Source organism: Aplidium turbinatum, chromosome 7 (genome assembly GCF_918807975.1).
Source record: "Aplidium turbinatum chromosome 7, kaAplTurb1.1, whole genome shotgun sequence".
Classification (NCBI taxonomy): Eukaryota; Metazoa; Chordata; class Ascidiacea; order Aplousobranchia; family Polyclinidae; genus Aplidium; species Aplidium turbinatum.
In genome coordinates this window covers 33,797,941-33,817,561 of record NC_137478.1, presented here as the reverse complement: position 1 = coordinate 33,817,561, position 19,621 = coordinate 33,797,941, and the positions used below count along the sequence as shown (strand labels likewise).

Genomic DNA, 19,621 nt, shown 5'->3' with positions numbered 1-19,621 from the left:
TTACAAAATGTGTAGGAAGGGTAAACATTAATGAAATTTTTCCAACTTTGGATTTATCATTGAAATTCATTAACACAGAACCAAAAGAAATTCAAGCAAGCTTAGATTAGAATTTTAATTTCATGGGGCGTGTGCAACACCCTAAGGGTCAGGTTATTAAATAAATAGTGATAGAAGTTCAGAATCGGTAAATAAACACATCTGCACAAGATAAATTGAATGAAAAATATGCATCACATGAGGAAGTCACGCAGTGAGATGTACGGTGAGTTGTCTATACGGCGTATACGCAAGATCAACAATTGCCTCAAACCAAGCTTGCTGTGCCAAAATGCCATGTTCTCTAACGTCTCTTGTTCTCCGCATTGCAAGGGTTTGACACACAATTGAAATTGTTAAATAACAAAATGATGTTTAAGAACATAACATGAGGGATAACTACAAACAATAAACAATGCGCTTACCCTTCTTCCTGGCATTATAGACTTTATGCATGAGACCAGGCAAAACATGACCTTCCTGGATATTAAAGTTGTCATCAGGACCATACACGTTACATGGAATCACGGAAGTATAGTTTCGCCCATGATCGTCATTGTATCCACGGTTCATGACATCAATCATCCGTTTTGCATAGCTGCATTAAGATATCAACTACTTATCAATATTCTTCCAGGAGTGTTTCCATTTTAAGATTCACTTGAGAGGCAGATAAAAGTTTACAAGATGAACATACAATACTTTAGTTTTTTAACTTTGCCAAAAAAGAAATACTACATATCTAATAGCAAGATGGGGCAAAAAACAAGGGGGTAATTGTGGCAAAAGGCAACCCCTTAAAATTTTCAAATGTTGCACCATATAAAAATGTTTTAATATTGTTACAATGCATTTGTTTATGAAGCTTTTCTAAGAGCTGGATTGCTTTGGACTACTTTTGTTTTTCTGGCAAGTCAGATTAACATAAAAGGCTCAAAAATCACACTACAAATTTTTATATGATTTTCCAAACTTTTGTGACACAGTTGGTACCAAATATTTTGCTCTTGTTTTCAGCCAGGCAGTGCCCCATTTAACAGCCTATCAGCATTCCAATAAAAGTAAAATGGCTAAGACGAACTGTTTTTTACCTCACATTTTTAATAGCAATGGAGTAAAAAAATCTGTTGTATTTTTTTACAGTGCTTGATTGTTTTGCTACCTGCATTATGTAACACGAAAAAAAAACTTTTCTCACTTCGCTGCAAACTGGCTGTCCTTGGGAGCTGTTGTGGGAGCAGACACTTGTTGACGGAACTACACCTTGAGAACGACAGCAAAGGGCCTAAACGTGAATATTAGAAAGACCAAAGTAATGATTTCTGGTCTCAACATGACCTCACTGAGAAGATCAGGATAGCATCCTTGCTCGGTATGCTTCAGTGAAACCGCTCTACCTTCTGCACCAATTGCTCTCTCTGGGTCCACAAGAATTGCAGTGGAATAAACGGCACACTCAAAAGGGATCCCCAATACTTATGCCCACGTTGCACAGCAAGACCCATAGACGGTAGGCCAATAAGCGAGGTTGAAGGGAAGGTGGCACAACTTAGGTGCACTGCACCTAGTGCATTGAGGAGGCCGGAAGGCCGAAACGGTGTGCACTGTCTGCAGTTATGGACGCTCTTGGCTAATGCCGACTGAGCACTTTGCTGGAGACACCTTGCTGTGCATTGCACAAAGCTCATTGCTTGCAGTTTGAGCACTTTGGCAAGGTTGGCAGTAGTACCATTTTTGCGAAGCAGGACATTAAGGCGCGAACAAAACGGCGCAGAAAAAACGGCGCAAAGACAAAATGGCGCAGAGGCAAAACGGCGCAGACAAAACGGCGCCAAAGTCATTGGGAAGCACGAAATAACATTATTGTAAAGAGAAACTACAGTGCAATAATATCTAATTTGTGATAATTAAATGAGTAATTATCGAGCTGGCAGAAGTGCGACCACAGTGCTTAGACGTGAAAATTCGGAAACAACTGTTTGCTTGAGATGTAGGCAGATTTGGCTACAGAATTAGCGCACGTGACAGTTCAGAGAGATGGGTGTCAAACCAGACGGGTTTTATTTTTTCTGTTTGATCCAGTTTGGCTAATGGTATAAATACGGACCGGCATATGTCATTTATTGAGAGCTAGACAGCTTGATAGATTTTGTTTTATTCGGTTTGTTATTATGGTCATCGGGAATGAGACTACAAGAGAGAGATATCGTCATCTTGTTTGTTTATTTTGCAAAGGAAAAGTTTCGATAAGACTTTAAAGAGTTAACTAGTTCTGTGTTACAGAACACTACGCAGTATGTTCCAGCCAGCAAAACTGGTCCTTTTTACATTGATTTATTGTCTGCAAGCGTTGAATCAATGTAAAAAAGACCAGCTTTGCTGACTGGGAGAGCTTATTGTATGATCAAAACATTTTTCTGCAAACTGCTGCAATCGGACTTCTTTTAATCTCACCGATCTCTGTGACGTCACAACGCGAACTTTGACGTTGAAGTTTTTGATTCAAGCGTGCTATTTTTTAGCTCGTACCAGCACATTGTTGTTTTAGCTTTGATTTATTATCATCATGGTTGAATCAATGTAAAATGACGTAACTCGTGAGTATAGACTGCGAAAAGTCTGTAACTATATATTTTTGCACTACGTTTTGTTTTGCATCTGTTTCTGCAGAAACGTGGTAAATAAACAATTCCTGATTTCGCTAATTGAATCGTTCTAAACATCGGCAAACCGTTGCAATTTGTACCCAGCTCGAAAAGTAAAAATAAAACCCGTCTGGTTTGCCATAGATTCCGTCCAACTGTGATATTGATTTGCATCCTATCTTTGACACCCATCTCTCTGAACTGTCACGTGCGCTAATTCTGTACTACAAAGCAATTATCCAGGTAACAATATCCGCCATTATAACTTTGATTCAACGTTGTCAGACGTTGAATCAACATCAATGCAAAAACAACGGAATTGTTAGCTGTGTAAGAATATAATTTTTGCGGCTTGTAGCCAAATCTGCCTACATCTCAAGCAAACAGTTGTTTCCGATCTTCGCACCTTTCAAAACAAACAATTTTCACGTCTAACTCTAAGCACTGTGGTCGCACTTTTGCCAGCTGGATAGCCTAATTACAGAATAAATAGTTTCTTGGCAGTTGATAAGCCGTCACGGTTGTTAGTGTGAGAGACAGAATGCAAAGTGTGATGCGGGAATATTAATCGCGCCGTATTTTGTCTTGAAAATGATGCGACATAATCTTTGAACTTATTGCAAACAAATTTACGCTGTTTCAAATTGCTCCCCGACCAAATGTGGTTTTTACTTCCCGGTCTTAACTTGACTTCGAATATAAGGAGCAACGCATTTGAATTAAGAATGTCATTGAGTGTTATTGAACTCATTTAATTATCACAAATTAGATATTATTGCACGGTAACGTTATTTCGTGCTTCCCAAATGAACTTGAAGTGAGCAACGCGTTTGAATCAAAACTATTATTGATCAACTATAGCGCTTGAGTTAAGTATTTTCAAAAAAAAAAAAATTGTTACGTTGACTTTGGCGCCGTTTTGTCTGCGCCGTTTTGCCTCTGCGCCATTTTGTCTCTGCTCCGTTTTGTCTCTGCGCCATTTTGTCTCTGCGCCGTTTTTTCTGCGCCGTTTTGTTCGCGCCTTAATGTCGTGGACCACCATTTTTGGAACTTAAGTAACACAAATGGGAAAATACCAAATGGAGGATTGGAGGTAGGCTATATATCTCCATGGCCATACCAGTCAGTGAACCTACTGCACTGAGGAGGCCGGAAGGCCAGAAACAGTGTGCACTGTCTGCAGATAGAGATATATTAGTTCTGCTGAACAGCGTATTGCATTAGTTTATGCTTCTCAGTGGTATGCGACTGTTACAGCTCAAGGGTTTTTGATTCTATAACTAAATGGAAAAACAAGGAATCCAACATATGACTAAGCCAGGCAACCTGATAAAGGTACTTTAACTTCTCTCCCATTTCTAACTAAAACTTTTCGTTTACACTTGTTGTTTTTATTGACAATCTCAGTGCAGATCAAAACTATGCTTACAAAGTTTGTTTAGCAGTAATGGTAGGATCTGTTGACATAGACTTGAAGCTGATAGAGGTAGGTCCAATTAAGGTGGCTACTGGCTAACATTAGCTGTTCGCATCCTCAGTTTTTATATGGCAACAGAAAATTTCTTAACCAATTTAGTGTTAGCAAAACTTTGGATGCTAATATGTTTTCCACCCTGGTTTGAAATAAACCAAAAACACCAAGTTACACAAGGATTAAAGAGCTTTTACAATATGCTAGAATGAATGTGTAACTTTTCCAAATGATTTGCTCATTTGGCATGAAAAACCTCAAAATGTTTTTATTTGAAATAAAAACTTCCACTGTCAGAATCATGGCTTAAAACTGGGTGATTTTGGGTGATTTGGGCAAAAATGAACATTTTTAGGCCTCTTGAGGGAGGGTACGTGTAGCACCCGAGCACTCTCTCTGACGTCACGCGCACTGGAATCCACTTGATTTGTACAAATACTGGGCTTTAGAGTTAGTTCTGCAAATGGCTTAGAAATCTAGGGAATTGTAAGCAATGATTTTATGGAAGCATGCCTAATCACATTCTGACTAGTGCTTCATGGACACGTAGATTTGCCGTTATGTTACATCGCATGGTTGTGGCTACATCGTTGTGGCTACATCGCACAGTAACCAGTAATGGCTACACTTACAGATTTATGCAAATGAGACAGAAAGTTTGTGGGAAAAAAATTCATAAGAGGGCATGCTAATCAGCAGCGTCCGGCCGCTACAGTATGCCATTACCTGAGAGCAAAATGGTAGTCATTTTCTGATTTCTCACGGTCAAAATCATGGGAAACAATGTAAGAAACTTGAATTTTTTTTTGATTTTAGAACAGGTCTAATGTTGCTTGTTGGAGGCCAACACAAATATTCAGTAAAAAAAAGGTTTTAAAATTAAGGAAATGCTGAAGTGAAAGACAAAACATGGTTCTTCATAATATTGGCAGAAATTACCTGTATCCATAGTTTGAATCATGGGGAGGTCCATTATGAAGCATAGTTTCATTGATTGGGTAAGAGGTATGATCCGGAAATATACATGTTGATAAACATGAAACCACGTTTTGCACTCCGGTAGAATGAGCAGTTTGGAGAACGTTGTCATTGATATTCATATTTTTACGAAAAAACTCTAAGTTTGCCTGAAAATAAAAAACCAGTAGGGCAGGGAGGGGAAAATTGAGTAGAATTTGCAATACGTTATGACTTATTAAAAAAAATTATGAATATATAAAACTATATACAGCTACCGCAAAATGACTGCGGACCTTTCTAAATTTTCAAGAAAAACAAGCATTTTGTATACAATGAAATTTTTTAATAAAAACTATTGACCTTTCTTAATAATTTGTCATATTGCATTATTATAACCTTCTTCACATTTTTCACAATCTTCGCATTGTTAGTCACAATGCTTATTGTTAGTGGTATGATCTGATGTAAAACGCACAGCTACAAACATGGCGTAAATTTTGGTAAAAAGGTCCGAAGTCATTTTGCAGTAGCTGTATATATTATAAATAGATTCTATTTGAATAAGACCTTCTGATGATCCGTTAGGTGAAACAATTTGTAAAGGCTTCAGATAGTAATAACTATATTTGATTTAATTTGCTCTGCTTTGCTTTTTTGCTTAGCATTGAGCACTTTTTTGTAGTATTAATAGTTTTCATTGTTTTAAAACTATGTAGTATTTTTTTTACTTTTTTGATAGGTTATAAGATTAAAGCATTTGTTACGTATAATATCTCCAATTATTCTTTTCCTGTTCTTAGTTGTTGAAGAGAAAATGAAAAAATATGCATTATGCTCGGGTCACGGCTACCGGTACCAGTACTGTATTCACAATATTATGGTAAAAATAGGCTAGTCAGTGACTAGTGCTGTCACTGAACTGTGCAAAATTTTACTTGCTCACCCGCAAATTTCCATACAATCCGCCAACTTTTGCATTTTATTTACGTTGAATATATGTATACGTTGTTGAATATATTTGTTGAATATATATATTTGTATATATTTGTTGAATACGTTGTTGAATATATATAAATATACGTTGAATATATTGAATATTTCCATACAATCCGCCAACTTTTGCATTTTATTTACGTTGAATATATGTAACTCGTGACCAGCGTCACTACATAATCACAGTTCAGCGTTTTCTGGTACAGACGTTGGAATTGATTACTACCGCACTGCGCGTGTAATCAATTGAGCGTTCTGTACCACGTTCCTCAGTTGATTGTTTTGCGTTTCTTTCTTACTATATATTGCGTTGATTTTATACACTAAATCAGTAAGTAACAAGAGGTAAATGGTTTTCTCACTTGGTTGGCTATCGCTACAATTATTATTGTTTATTTTATATTAAACGTCTGGAAATACAACAGACATTTAACTGGCGTCGCCGGCAGGATCTTTACAGAATTTCTACAGGATTTTAGAAACATGGAGAAACTGATCGAAGTCCTGCAACAACAAATTGCCAACCAAGAACGCCAGACGAAGGAACAAATTGCCAGACAAGAAGAACGTCACCAAGAACAAGTACAACGTCACCAAGAACAAGTACAACGTCACCAAGAACAAGAACAACGTCATCAAGATCAAATTGCCAACCAAGAAAAGCGCCACCTTGAACAACTACGAGAAATACGAGCCCAAACTTCAAGACCACAACCAACAACAATACAACAACAGGTATCTTTACCTAAGTTCGTAATGTTTGATGCCACCACTGAACTGTGGGCAGACTATTGGAAGAGGTTTAACACCTTTGTAGCAGCACATTCAGTCGCACAAGACAAAATGCCGCAGGTTTTTCTCACCAATCAATCACCTACAATCTACAAAATGTTAACAAATTTGGCTGCGCAGGAAACAAACCCAAAAGAAGTCAACGATCTCACCATGACGGAAATTACAAATTACATGGCTCAACAATTCGACCCAAAACGCTTCATCGTGAGGGAGCGATTCCGTTTCTGGAGCGAAATGAAGCGCAAGCCCGGTGAAACAGCTCAAGAACTAGCCGTCCGCATACGCCAGGCAGCTGCCACCTGTGACTTCTCGTCCATTTCAAATCCATTGGACGAAGCTTTACGTACTCGTTTTATTTGTTCAATAGGTAACGAGGCGGTGCTTAAGGCGTTATTCAAAATCAGAGCTGATGAACTTACTTTCAAACGTGCGGTGGAGGTTGCATCAGAAACCGAAGAGGCAGCCAAGGTGGCCAAAGAAACTGTTTACGGCACTCCACCAGTACCAGTTGCGAAAGTAAGGACCATCAGTAAACCTCCAAAAACTAGGCAACTTACAGGTACTTTCTTTTCTTCTAAAAATAAAGAATGCTATCGCTGTGGTAATTCCAACCACAACGCCAATGACTGTAGGTTTAAGAAAGCCACTTGCCATTTCTGCAATATTACGGGACACTTACAGAGTGTTTGTCGAAAGAAAGCTAGACAGTTCAAACCTTCTAAGGTAAATTGTATTAAGGAAATTAACATACTTTCTAGTTCTTGCAGAAAACCTCGAAATTCAAAGTTGGAAGTACCGATCTCCATTAATTCGGTAACCACACACTTAGAACTGGACACTGCTACAAATGGAAATTTCCTTTCCAGCGACGTCTGGACTCGGGTAGGCGCACCTCAATTGCAAGCACCAGTGTCGCAGTTCCAATCTGCTACCAAGCATCTAGTACCAATCACGGGTTCTTTCACGGCCCAGGTAACTTGTCCTTCCACGGGAAGGTCAGATAATATTCCTTTTGTAGTCACGACAGTCAAAGGACTGAACTTGCTAGGTCGTGATGCAATCTCGTCTTTAGGAATTTCTATCGATAAATTCCTTCTGTCTAACTATTCTACTTTACAGAGTATCCAGTCATACGACAAGCCTGATAAGAGTCTGGAGAAAGCATGCTCCCTCTTATGTGACGAGTTCAAAGATGTTTTTAAGCCTGAACTCGGGTGCTTACGAGATTATGAACTAGACATAGATTTTAAGTCTGATGCTAAACCTGTTTTTCTCAAACCTAGGCCTGTACCTTTCGCGCTAAAGGAGGACTTAGCACAAGCCTATGATTCGGGCATTGCACGTGGTGTATGGACACCAGTTCAGTTTTGCGATTGGGGCACACCGGTTGTTCCAGTTCGTAAGCGTTCAAATTCTTCAGAAGCGAAGGCCAAGTTACGCATTTGTGGCGATTATTCAGTCACGGTGAACCCTTCCCTGGAGACCCATCGTCACCCGTTACCCTTACCAGAAGACTTAATGCAAAAGTTGGGTGGTGGGTAAGGTTTCAGCAAGATAGACTTGGCTGATGCCTACAATCAGATTCGACTTGGTCCTGACAGTCGAAAACGACTCGCATTAAGCACTCACCGTGGCGTACTTTTACAAAATGTTTTACCTTTTGGCATATCTTCTGCTCCAGGTTATTTTCAGAAGATCATGGACGACCTTACAGCCGACCTTCCAGGGGTTGCAGTCTACCTAGACGACATTCTTGTCAGTGGCACTACTGCTGAGGAGCATCTCCAGAATCTTAGACGGCTCCTCGATCGACTTCACTCAAAAGGCCTGAGGTGTAGGAAAGACAAGTGTAAGTTTGCACAACCTCAGGTAGAGTATCTCGGACACATTTTGTCCAGGCAGGGCATCTCCAAAGGTCCCAAGGTAAACGCCGTACTGGAGATGTCTGCCCCCACTGACGTATCTTCTCTTCGTTCGTTTTTAGGTTCCTTACAATTTTATTCGAAGTTTCTACCGTTGAACGCTTCTACTGCAGCAGAACCACTATACCATCTCACGAAAAAGGACATTCCTTGGAGATGGGGAAAACAAGAGGAAAACTCTTTTGTTCAGCTGAAGCATTATCTTTCTACTGATGAGGTTCTTACACATTTCAATGCTTCACTTCCGGTAGGTATCGCATGTGATGCTTCTAGTGTGGGCATCGGTGCTACTTTGTTTCACCGTTACCCAGATGGCACAGAACGGCCTATAGCAAACGTTTCAAAGATATTAACAGCTTCGCAGAGAAACTATAGTCAAATTCAGAAAGAGGCTTTGTCGATAATTTTTGCGCTAAAGAAATTCTATCAATATCTTTTTGGTAGATCATTCATTTTGGTCACAGATCATAAACCATTGCTTAGTCTTTTTGGCCCGACCAAATTGACACCTTCTTTGGCAGCAAATCGTTTGGCTCGTTGGGCACTCTTTTTGTCGCAATTTACATACACTATTGAGTACAGGAAGACGAAGGATCATCAAAACGCTGATGCTTTGAGTCGCTTACCAGCAGGATGGGATAAAGTCTTCGATGAAGAGGAAAGTGCGGATGACATTGATATCGTCTGCGCTATCGATGCTTTGGATTTGCAGGTCCAGACCCCAAATGCCGCCTCACTGCGTAAAGAATCTTCTAAAGATCCTATCATTTCCACGGTAATGCGTTTCATTCATGAAGGATGGCCGGCCAAGTCTTCTCCACAAGACCCGGTCGAACCGTTTCGTAAGTACGCAGACTCTCTTTCTACTTGTTACGGGTGTCTACTTTACGGTTCCAGAGTGGTCATCCCTTCCAAACTTCGTCTTTCCGTTCTTCAGTTGCTTCATGAAGGACATTTCGGCATTGAGAGAATGAAGCAGTTGGCAAGGACGTCCGTCTACTGGCCAAACATCGATCGAGACATAGCGGAACTTTGTCACAAGTGCAGTACCTGTGGCGAATATCAACCGCAATCTAAAACCCAGGTCCAATCATGGACGGTTCCAGAAGCACCGTGGAGTCGCTTACACATAGATCATGCGGTAGAATTCATGGGTTACCATTGGTTACTCAGCATTGATGCTTTTTCTAAATACCCTTGTATTCATGCTACTACTTCCTTATCTTCAACAGCTACTATCAACCTGCTAGAAGAAGATTTTGCTCATTTCGGCTATCCCCATACTATAGTTACCGATAATGCTACTACTTTTAAATCCACAGAATTCCAAACTTTCTGTAAGGAGAGGGGTATGGTGCACATCACGGGTGCCCCTTACCATCCGGAGACCAATGGAGCAGCGGAGCGCCTCGTACGTACGTTCAAGCAAGCACTTCGCGAATCTTCCCTGCCCCCGAAACAAGCAGTCTTGGAATTCCTACAGCAGTATCGACGCACGCCCACTCCGAGTGGCTACTCTCCAAGCCAATTACTCAACAATCGTCAGATTCGAACCAAGATCGACACGCTTCTCCCCACACCGTCTCAAGTGGTACCCCGACAAAACCATCACAACACGGACGCCTCTGAAGTTACAAAACGACATTTCAAACCGGGAGATCCTTGTTACACGCTATCATTCACTCCACGACGGAGCCAGGATCCTCGTTGGGTTCTAGCCGAGGTGATTAAGCGACAGGGTAGCCGAATCTTCCTGGTACGTCTGCTGCCACATGGTCCGACGTGGAGGCGCCATATGGACCAACTGCAACCTCGCTATGCATCATCGGAGGACCAGGAGCCGGGAGATACTCCTGCACCAACAATCGACTCTTCCGCTGTCTCCACCTCAGCCCGAACGAATTCGGACGACACACCGACTGTACCGGAATTCGGGCCACACAACCCACGAAGGTCGAGCCGTCGCCGCAGACCTCCGGCCCGTTTCGGACTTTGAGAGTTATTGTTTAATTCGGTGTCTTGTTCATTGTGTATAAAAATTATCGGGGGAGGTGTTATAGTCGTCATTTTATTTACGTTGAATATATGTAACTCGTGACCAGCGTCACTACATAATCACAGTTCAGCGTTTTCTGGTACAGACGTTGGAATTGATTACTACCGCACTGCGCGTGTAATCAATTGAGCGTTCTGTACCACGTTCCTCAGTTGATTGTTTTGCGTTTCTTTCTTACTATATATTGCGTTGATTTTATACACTAAATCAGTAAGTAACAAGAGGTAAATGGTTTTCTCACTTGGTTGGCTATCGCTACAATTATTATTGTTTATTTTATATTAAACGTCTGGAAATACAACAGGTACCAGTACTGTATTCACAATATTATGGTAAAAATAGGCTAGTCAGTGACTAGTGCTGTCACTGAACTGTGCAAAATTTTACTTGCTCACCCGCAAATTTCCATACAATCCGCCAACTTTTGCAGCAAGATGGATCACATGAGTTGGCTTGTACTTTTCAAACATCGCTTTAGTGCTGAAAATATCAGTTAAATCTGCATCTTTGCTGGAAGCAAAAATCCAAGTTTCCCCAGTCTTTTTCTCCCCATGCTCAACTACATACTCAATTGCTTTTCCAACCAGTCCTGTTCCGCCAGTCACTAAAATAACAGTTTCAGATTTGCCACCTTGACCTATCACATTCGCCATAACATTAAATTATTCCTGTGGACTATAAAACATATATATATAAATGAAACCACTGTTTCTTGCAAACATCCACCCTGATGGTTGACAAGAAAATGACGTGTAGCTCAGGGTTAGGGTTAGTTTTTGAAAACAAGTCTAAAACAGGCAAATCAACACAAAAACAAGCCTATGAATTTGTAATCACTACCAATCAATAATCAATATCACGCATGCAGTTTGACAGTTAAAAATTTTAAATATACACAACTTTTGAAGTCTATAGATCATGTTTATTTCAAGAGCAACTAGTATTCCACTAGAAAGTTTAGTAACTGAATACTGCTATTTTGCATTCATCAAATGCTGGCATTTGCATAACAATCTAACCTCCAAGTATAATTTAATTAATAATCGATTTCGTTATAGTAATAGCATCTTCAGCTAGCACATATAAAAAAAATTCAAAAAAAACATAAAACGAGCAAATAAAGCAAACTAGGCTATTATCAGCACGCACATAAAATTCTCTTTTAAATAGACGTCCCAGGAAGACATGGAGTGACACCGTAAACGATGACAAGGAAGCGGTGGCAGATGACCAACAGTAGCCCCCTAGATCGTGATGAATGGAGACTGAGGATGTGCCTTGCCAGACCCCGTCCTACCCTGATTCTAGGAAATGAGACGTAAAACAGGAAAAAGAAGAAATAAATGGTTATATATATAGTACCGGTATATGGTATCAAGCCTTAAAGCAGCCGGCGGCCATCGCAGCCATGGCCGCTAAGTACCGATAGTGCTTGATTGATCGCTGGTGCTACCTCCTCAGTCGGCCATGTTTGGCTGCCGGTTTCTTCTAGCCAATTATTTAATTTCGCAATAGAATGATCGTGGATTAACTGTCGAAGATATGTAGTGGGTCATTCCATGTCAACTCAACAGGTTTTTGGAAAAGTGCAAGCTCGACCCTCTTAGATTTTCTTGAAATTCACACTAAAGTTTCATATTGATGTATAATGAACACAAAAAAAATTTCAGCTCATTATCTCAAGACGTTTAGAAATTACAGCCCTTCAAAGTCACCAAGGTCCCTCAAAATGCGTTCGCATGTAAATTTTCCTCCATGTTTGGGTCTTCACAACTTTTCATGTAAAGCATTTACAAATCTGAAATTTGGTATTCTGATTAAGAAGCAGCCCTAGTTTTCATATCTACCATCGAAATTGCTAATTTCAAATTAGTTTTAGATATAGAACCTTTCAAAAATTGAAATTTTTTACATTTGAAAAAATTACATCAATTTTTGATGTCCGCTATCTCCCAAACCAATAGTCCCAGAACTACCATTTTGCATATTATTATTCTATACTTGTTGGTAATTAACCCCCATGAGACTTACACTAAAAAAATGTGAAATTATTGAAGTTTGGAGGGTGCAAAGATGAAGCGCGAGCAAAAAAGCGCAAAATGCGCCATCTTGTGGTTAATATTTGACCCTGTGGACAGTCATTCAGGAAGTTGAAACTTTCAGAAAAAAATCTTCTTTGCCTAAGCTATAAACAGTTCAAGTTTCAAATATGTAACCCAACTCCTTCAATAGTAAATGCAGCTGTGAAATCATGAGTTTGACCATCACATGCAAAAGTCTTGGGGGTGTGAGGTAGTGTGGCTTACTTGGCAAACATGAAAATGTTTTGAATTTTGCTGAGGACACCCTTTTAAATTGTGAAGTTGTCAGAAAAAATAACTCCTTCAAAACATTTTTGAATTTGAAATTGATTTAGGGGTGGCCCTCTCCCCCTGAAGTTCTGCGCCCTCCCCCAAAATACCAAATCTTCATATCTCAAAAACTGCTGGAGCTAGAGATACAGTTTTTGTGTCAAAAGATGCAGAAAACATGATTTCCTATCTGCTTTCTGAACAGTGATTGTGTCTATCTTGAGTAGAAAAGCAGTTATTTCAAAAAACCTGTTTCGGGTATTCCAGCACAAAGCAGCGCTGAACAAGTATTTTGGTCCAAGTTATTCAATGCACAAAGTTCATAAACTAACTTGTATAGCTGGTTAGTTTCAAGGTAAAAATGAAACTAAACAAACAAGCAAGCAAACAAAGAAAAAAAAACAAATGAATCAGCAATAGGTAGTAGCAGCATCACATCAGAAGATGCTCTCACAACTCACGAATGAGTACTGGGTTTCATTCCTGGATATTTTGTGTATAATAAGTCCTCTACAGTTGCAAGGGCATGGTGGCAGACAGTACAGATTAAACACAATGGACTATGATCGAATTATGATTATTTTGCCATCACACTGCAAATGAATTGTAATGACTTGCCACAATCTTTTGTGTCCGTTACTTTGCTTCCAGTGTTTAAATCTTATGTAAGATGTTCTGACTTGCAAATCTCAGTGTTAATTTGTTTTTTTTTTATTCCTGGCCGGGGATGTCCTGTGACAAATATATCCTGTACACTTATGGAGTTATATTATTTTGCTGTGCAATATTCTTTGCCTCATACTGTTGAATGTGCTTTGCTAACTACAGTACCATACTTGCTTTGTTGTGTTAGTGCTGCTTTATTTTACTGTTACCAGCTCAATGTGCTATTGAGCAAGGCATTTAAAGATAATTATGCTGAAACACGGAAAGCCATCTACCCGTTGTGATGGTTATGCATGCTATGATCTTAAAAAGTCAACAGTAAATAGCAGAGATTCACAAAAACATGAAACAATACAACTCTCCTGTTTTGACTTAGTTATAGCTGCGAGTTGTGACCTATTACTGATTCATTTGACTTTTTTTTCTTTGTTTGCTTGCTTGTTTGTTTAGTTTCATGTTTATCTTGAAACTAACCAGTTATATACAAGTTAGTTTATGAACTTTGTGTATTGAATAGCTTGGACCACAATACTTGTTCAGAGCTGTTTTGTGCTAGAATACCCAAAACAAGTTTTTTTTGAAATAACTGCTTTTCTACTCAAGATAGACACAATCACTGTTCAGAAAGCAGATAGGAAATCATGTTTTCTGCATCTTTTGATACAAAAATTGTATCTCTAGCTCCAGCAGTTTTTGAGATATAAAGATTTGGTATTTTGGGGGAGGGCGCAGAACTTCAGGGGGAGAGGGCCACCCCTAAATCAATTTCAAATTCAAAAATGTTTTGAAGGAGTTATTTTTTCTGACAACTTCACAATTTAAAAGGGTGTCCTCAGCAAAATTCAAAACATTTTCATGTTTGCCAAGTAAGCCACACTACCTCACACCCCCAAGACTTTTGCATGTGATGGTCAAACTCATGATTTCACAGCTGCATTTACTATTGAAGGAGTTGGGTTACATATTTGAAACTTGAACTGTTTATAGCTTAGGCAAAGAAGATTTTTTTCTGAAAGTTTCAACTTCCTGAATGACTGTCCACAGGGTCAAATATTAACCACAAGATGGCGCATTTTGCGCTTTTTTGCTCGCGCTTCATCTTTGCACCCTCCAAACTTCAATAATTTCACATTTTTTTAGTGTAAGTCTCATGGGGGTTAATTACCAACTAGTATAGAATAATAATATGCAAAATGGTAGTTCTGGGACTATTGGTTTGGGAGATAGCGGACATCAAAAATTGATGTAATTTTTTCAAATGTAAAAAATTTCAATTTTTGAAAGGTTCTATATCTAAAACTAATTTGAAATTAGCAATTTCGATGGTAGATATGAAAACTAGGGCTGCTTCTTAATCAGAATACCAAATTTCAGATTTGTAAATGCTTTACATGAAAAGTTGTGAAGACCCAAACATGGAGGAAAATTTACATGCGAACGCATTTTGAGGGACCTTGGTGACTTTGAAGGGCTGTAATTTCTAAACGTCTTGAGATAATGAGCTGAAATTTTTTTTGTGTTCATTATACATCAATATAAAACTTAAGTGTGAATTTCAAAAAAATCTAAGAGGGTCGAGCTTGCACACCCTGTTGAGTTGACATGGAATGACCCTAGTATCAAAGAGTGATGCAGAATTAGGTCAGTGCGTCATAATCACTAGGGTGGCTCTTATTTGGCAAAAAATGAAAAAAATTTGAATTTTGTGTGGGACACCCTTTGAAAAGGTGAGGTTGTCAGAAAAAATAACTCCTGCAAAAAAATTTTTGACTTTGAAATTGATTTAGAGGTGGCCCTCCCCCCCTAAAGTTTTGCGCCCTCCTCCCAAATACCAAATCTGCATATGTCAAAAACTGTTTGAGCTAAAGATACGGTTTTTGTGTCAAAAGATGCAGAAAGCATGATTTCCTATCTGCTTTCTGAACAGTGATTGCGTCTATCTTGATTAGAAAAGCAGTTATTTAGAAAAAACCTGTTTTCGGTATTCTAGCACAAAACAGTGCTAAACAAGTATTGTGGCCCAAGCTATTCAATAAACAAAGTTCATAAACTAACCTGTAAAACTGGTAAAGTAATAAACGAAATAAGTATTCCTAAACTTTTATGCATTCATGAATAGCTAAAATGCCCGTTTTTTGTCATATTCCTTGAAGAAACTCCTGAGTGTGGAATCTGCTTTCAAGCTTCAGGTGCTATGCATTGCACTTGTTGGAAGGCGAAGGCGATTTATGCAAAAGCTTGGTCTGCATTTATGGTATCTGTCTGAAGAAATGGTTGAACTAGCCTTGTTTGACTCTCGATTGTCTGTGGAAAGTAACAAGGTAATGGTGGCAACCATGTTAAATGAAACAGCAGAACGTCCACCAAGGAGACGAAGCATCAAAGTAGATGCGTTTCTTAGCAATAAGGGTCTAGAACAGTATTGCACCTCTAATTCAAAATGGCTTCAGCTGTTGGGTGAAGATGAAGCAATAATTAGACTTTCAAAGGATCCTGCTCATTGGACTGAAGATGGTGCATTTATTCAAGCTTTACACATGGCGAAGGGACTTTCAGTAGTCAATGACAGAGCAGAGAGAGGAGTTGCTCTCAGTCTAATCCCGGATTTTAACAAACTCTCAACTGAAGATGAGTACCAACTTCAGTTTCTTTTGCAAGTTGTTACTGAACACAGGAAACTGTTGAATCCAAATTCCAACAAGAACAATATTGTCGATTCTTCTTTGTTTAAACCTTCTTTGTTACTCCAGGGGTCAAGGGGCTCTATCTTTTACCACCCTTGGGCAGTGCCGATGTGGTTTAGATGCTTGAGCAGGTGTCGAGTAGCAATTGCATTGATTCGTCATCCAGTTCAAGCAGACCACGCACACCATTTGGCGCAGTTACAGATGGTGTGGTCTGTGGTTTGTTCCTCTATGCCACACTCACAGATTGCGGATGGAGCCATCCCCAATTTGTGCATGTTTGAGCGGAATAGTCTGACTCCAGTAGCCCAGCACGCAGGCGGTTGTGCCACACCCAGGCCTTCCTTGGCAAATTATGCATTCTGGTTGGATGGGGGCTGGTGTCGGAGATAAAACTTTAGAGCCTTGAGGAGTTCTTCTTCCTCTCTGAGCTCTATTTGTTGTCCTCCCAGGTAGCCGCGCTGATGGATTGGTTTTCAGCGGTTTTCATCAGGAGTTGTGCGTCATGGGTGTCTCGATTTCAGTTGGCGAGGATGCTCGATTGCTCGCTCACAGACTTGTAGAGACTTGAGTGGAGCAAGTGGTTGGGGTTCGTAATGCCGAGAAAGAGACAGGATGGCTTCTTCGCGACAAAACTCAGCTGGTTGGTTGCCTGCAAGGACAGGGAAATTGTCCGAGTGTGTACAATGTGTAGGTCGCAGACATCCTGTCACGATACGCAAGGCAATATGTAAAATATTGTCGATAATATCGCTTCTTGCAGTACTGACCAGAATTACATTTTGAAATGAATATCGTTACCAGTGTTCCCTCTAAGGTGCAAAAATTAAGAAAAAAAAACGAAATTTTGTAGACGGTTTTGTGGTCACAAAAAAGGTTGTAAAATCAAGATTTGGTCAAATGCGTTTTTTCTAAATAACTGCTTTTCTACTCAAGATAGATGCATTCAATGTTCAGAAAGCAGATAGAAAACCATGTTTTCTGCATCTTTTAACACAAAAACCGTATCTCTAGCTCAAGTGGTTTTCGAGATACGCAGATTTGGTATTTCGAGAGAGGGCACAGAACTTTAGGGGGGGAGGGCCACCTCTAAATCAACTTCAAATTTAAAAAAAATTTGCAAGAGTTATTTTTTCTGACAACCTCACCATTTGAAAGGGTGTCCCATGCAAAATTCAAAAACTCAATTTTAAGAGCCACCCTAATAATCACCACTGTTGTATTTTGCGAGAACATTTGCTATTGTATGGAATATATCCAGCTGCGATCACCACTCACCAGCGCTGTAAGAGGAAAGCGTATGGCACGCTTTTCTCTCCTCTTGCTTGCACCACCTAGAAATACCCAAAACCTGAAGACCAGCTGACGCCATAGCCGTGGATGAAGCTAGGAGCTACCGTTGCACACTCCTATGCATCCCCTATCAATTCCTCGAATGGCTCATCCACACCCAAGCCGATCCAATCATCGACCCACTCAATACCACCAGAGCAAGCAGGTTTTTGTCATGTCTGATCAACTATAGAACAGGTCACTCACATGAGTCAAGACATAGATGATTGTTTTGAGACAAAGAAAAACGCTGGTTCATTGACCGTGTTCATTGACCTCACTGCAGCACATGACACTATATGTATGCCTCACCTGCAAACTTTTTTCCCTTCTTCCCGAACAGCACATGGTCAAATTGATTATGGAGCTTCCTCAGGGATCTGTCCTGGCTCTACTCCTTTTCAATGTTTAAATCCATGACCTTCCACCAACAACATCTAAGCTGTATGCCTATGCTCAGTGGCGTAGCCAAGGGGGGGGGGGGGGTTTTGGGGGTTACAACCCCTCTTTGGCACGCGTGTGACGTCACGATATTGAGAATGATGCTTTCAGTCTAAAAAAAATTGCCTAATTTTAAACAAAATTGCATTAAAAGTGCAAGTTTTGCCAATACCAAACATCTCAGCCAGGAATTAGCAACAAGAAAACATAGAGACTTAGCTTTATTTCCGAAAAATGCCGAAGAAAACATGATCTTATCCTTTTGCTATGCCACCAGACACCACCATTTTAAAGGAATATTAATACCCACATTTTTGTTGAAAATGCTCTCAGAATGTCTCAAATTCAAAGTAATTGTTCAAATTTTTCTGGGGGAGGACCCCCAGACCCCCGCTGCTGGGTCGTCAGACCTGGCTCTTGTCAATTCCACCGCGGCACTGTATGATGTTGTAGTGCTCATACTCCCCTGCTCGACGCCTTGCATATTGAATCGGGATGCCTGAAACCTACGTACACCTACCGAGTTTTTACCAGTTCTTTCAAGCATCGCCCCTGGCCCCCTGCCAAGTGCCGACCACCGAGACCGAGCTTCGCCGAAGACGCGCAGAGCTGCCACACTCTGACTGGCTCGCCAGTCACTATAGAGCCACACCACGAGCTCCACAGCTACACCATCAGACCGGCAATAAAAAATACCTCAAATCGAGAAGCCCTTTTGTTGCTCAAGCACAATCCTTGCTGGAACACAACAGCAATACCTCATCCTGGATCACCAATAGCCTACCTGGCAAGAGAAATGGACGCACAACATCTCTAAACTTCACATCTTTGTCCCAGACCCTAGACCCATGCCAACAGGAAAGGAGTTCAGTACGGCTGAACCGCCTCCGCACTGTTGTTGGGCGCTTCGCATCCTTGATGCACAAATGGGGCCTATCAACATCTGCGACATGCAACTGTGGTGCAGAGGAACATACAGCCGACCACATCCTTTACCATTGCCGATGTCTGCCCCGGTAGTTCAGTGGTTACGCGCCCGGCTCAAGATCACGCGAAGAAGTGCACGTTGCAACATAATAATCCCGTAATTTTGGAAAGTTAATTTATGTTTGAAACTGAAATTTTTGTTGGGTTTACATTTAATGAAGGTGCATGTTTTTGTCATAAGCTAGGCTTAGGCTATGCGTTCCATGGTTACCGCATAGAGCACATTTACGACATGGTTTGGAGTAGCCATTGCTGGTTGGTGTTTCTGTATTCATGGCC

General features: G+C 40.2%; 2 protein-coding genes across 3 annotated transcripts in view; one reads left to right on the top strand and one right to left on the bottom strand.

Annotated features, from left to right (window-relative positions):
* Nucleotides 1-18,926, bottom strand: part of LOC145774672 (GDP-L-fucose synthase-like) — a 35,131-nt gene extending 16,205 nt beyond the window's left edge. Inside the window, exons 1-5 of one of the 2 annotated variants that reach the window (XM_082585966.1) lie at nucleotides 18,666-18,926; nucleotides 18,227-18,467; nucleotides 11,277-11,485; nucleotides 5,095-5,282; nucleotides 465-637 (exon numbers count right to left, since the gene is read on the bottom strand). In XM_082585966.1, the coding sequence (XP_082442092.1) occupies nucleotides 465-637; nucleotides 5,095-5,282; nucleotides 11,277-11,351 (436 nt within the window). In that variant the 5' untranslated portion in view covers nucleotides 11,352-11,485; nucleotides 18,227-18,467; nucleotides 18,666-18,926. Of the gene's footprint in view, nucleotides 1-464; nucleotides 638-5,094; nucleotides 5,283-11,276; nucleotides 11,547-18,226; nucleotides 18,468-18,665 lie in introns of those variants that run through there. The other variant, XM_082585965.1, reaches the window with a different exon arrangement.
* Nucleotides 6,592-9,773, top strand: LOC145774446 (uncharacterized). The gene is made up of 3 exons (XM_082585696.1): nucleotides 6,592-6,843; nucleotides 7,021-7,531; nucleotides 9,763-9,773. The coding sequence occupies exons 1-3, from the start codon at nucleotides 6,592-6,594 to the stop codon at nucleotides 9,771-9,773; spliced, it is 774 nt and encodes a 257-aa protein (XP_082441822.1).
* Nucleotides 18,927-19,621: the final 695 nt, after the last annotated feature.

Coding starts and splice junctions, on each gene's coding strand:
- LOC145774446 (XM_082585696.1), top strand. CDS start 6,592: ATGGAGAAACTGATCGAAGTCCTGCAACAACAAATTGCCAACCAAGAA. Junction 6,844..7,020: donor CAACAACAATACAACAACAG/GTATCTTTACCT, acceptor TTGGCTGCGCAG/GAAACAAACCCAAAAGAAGT.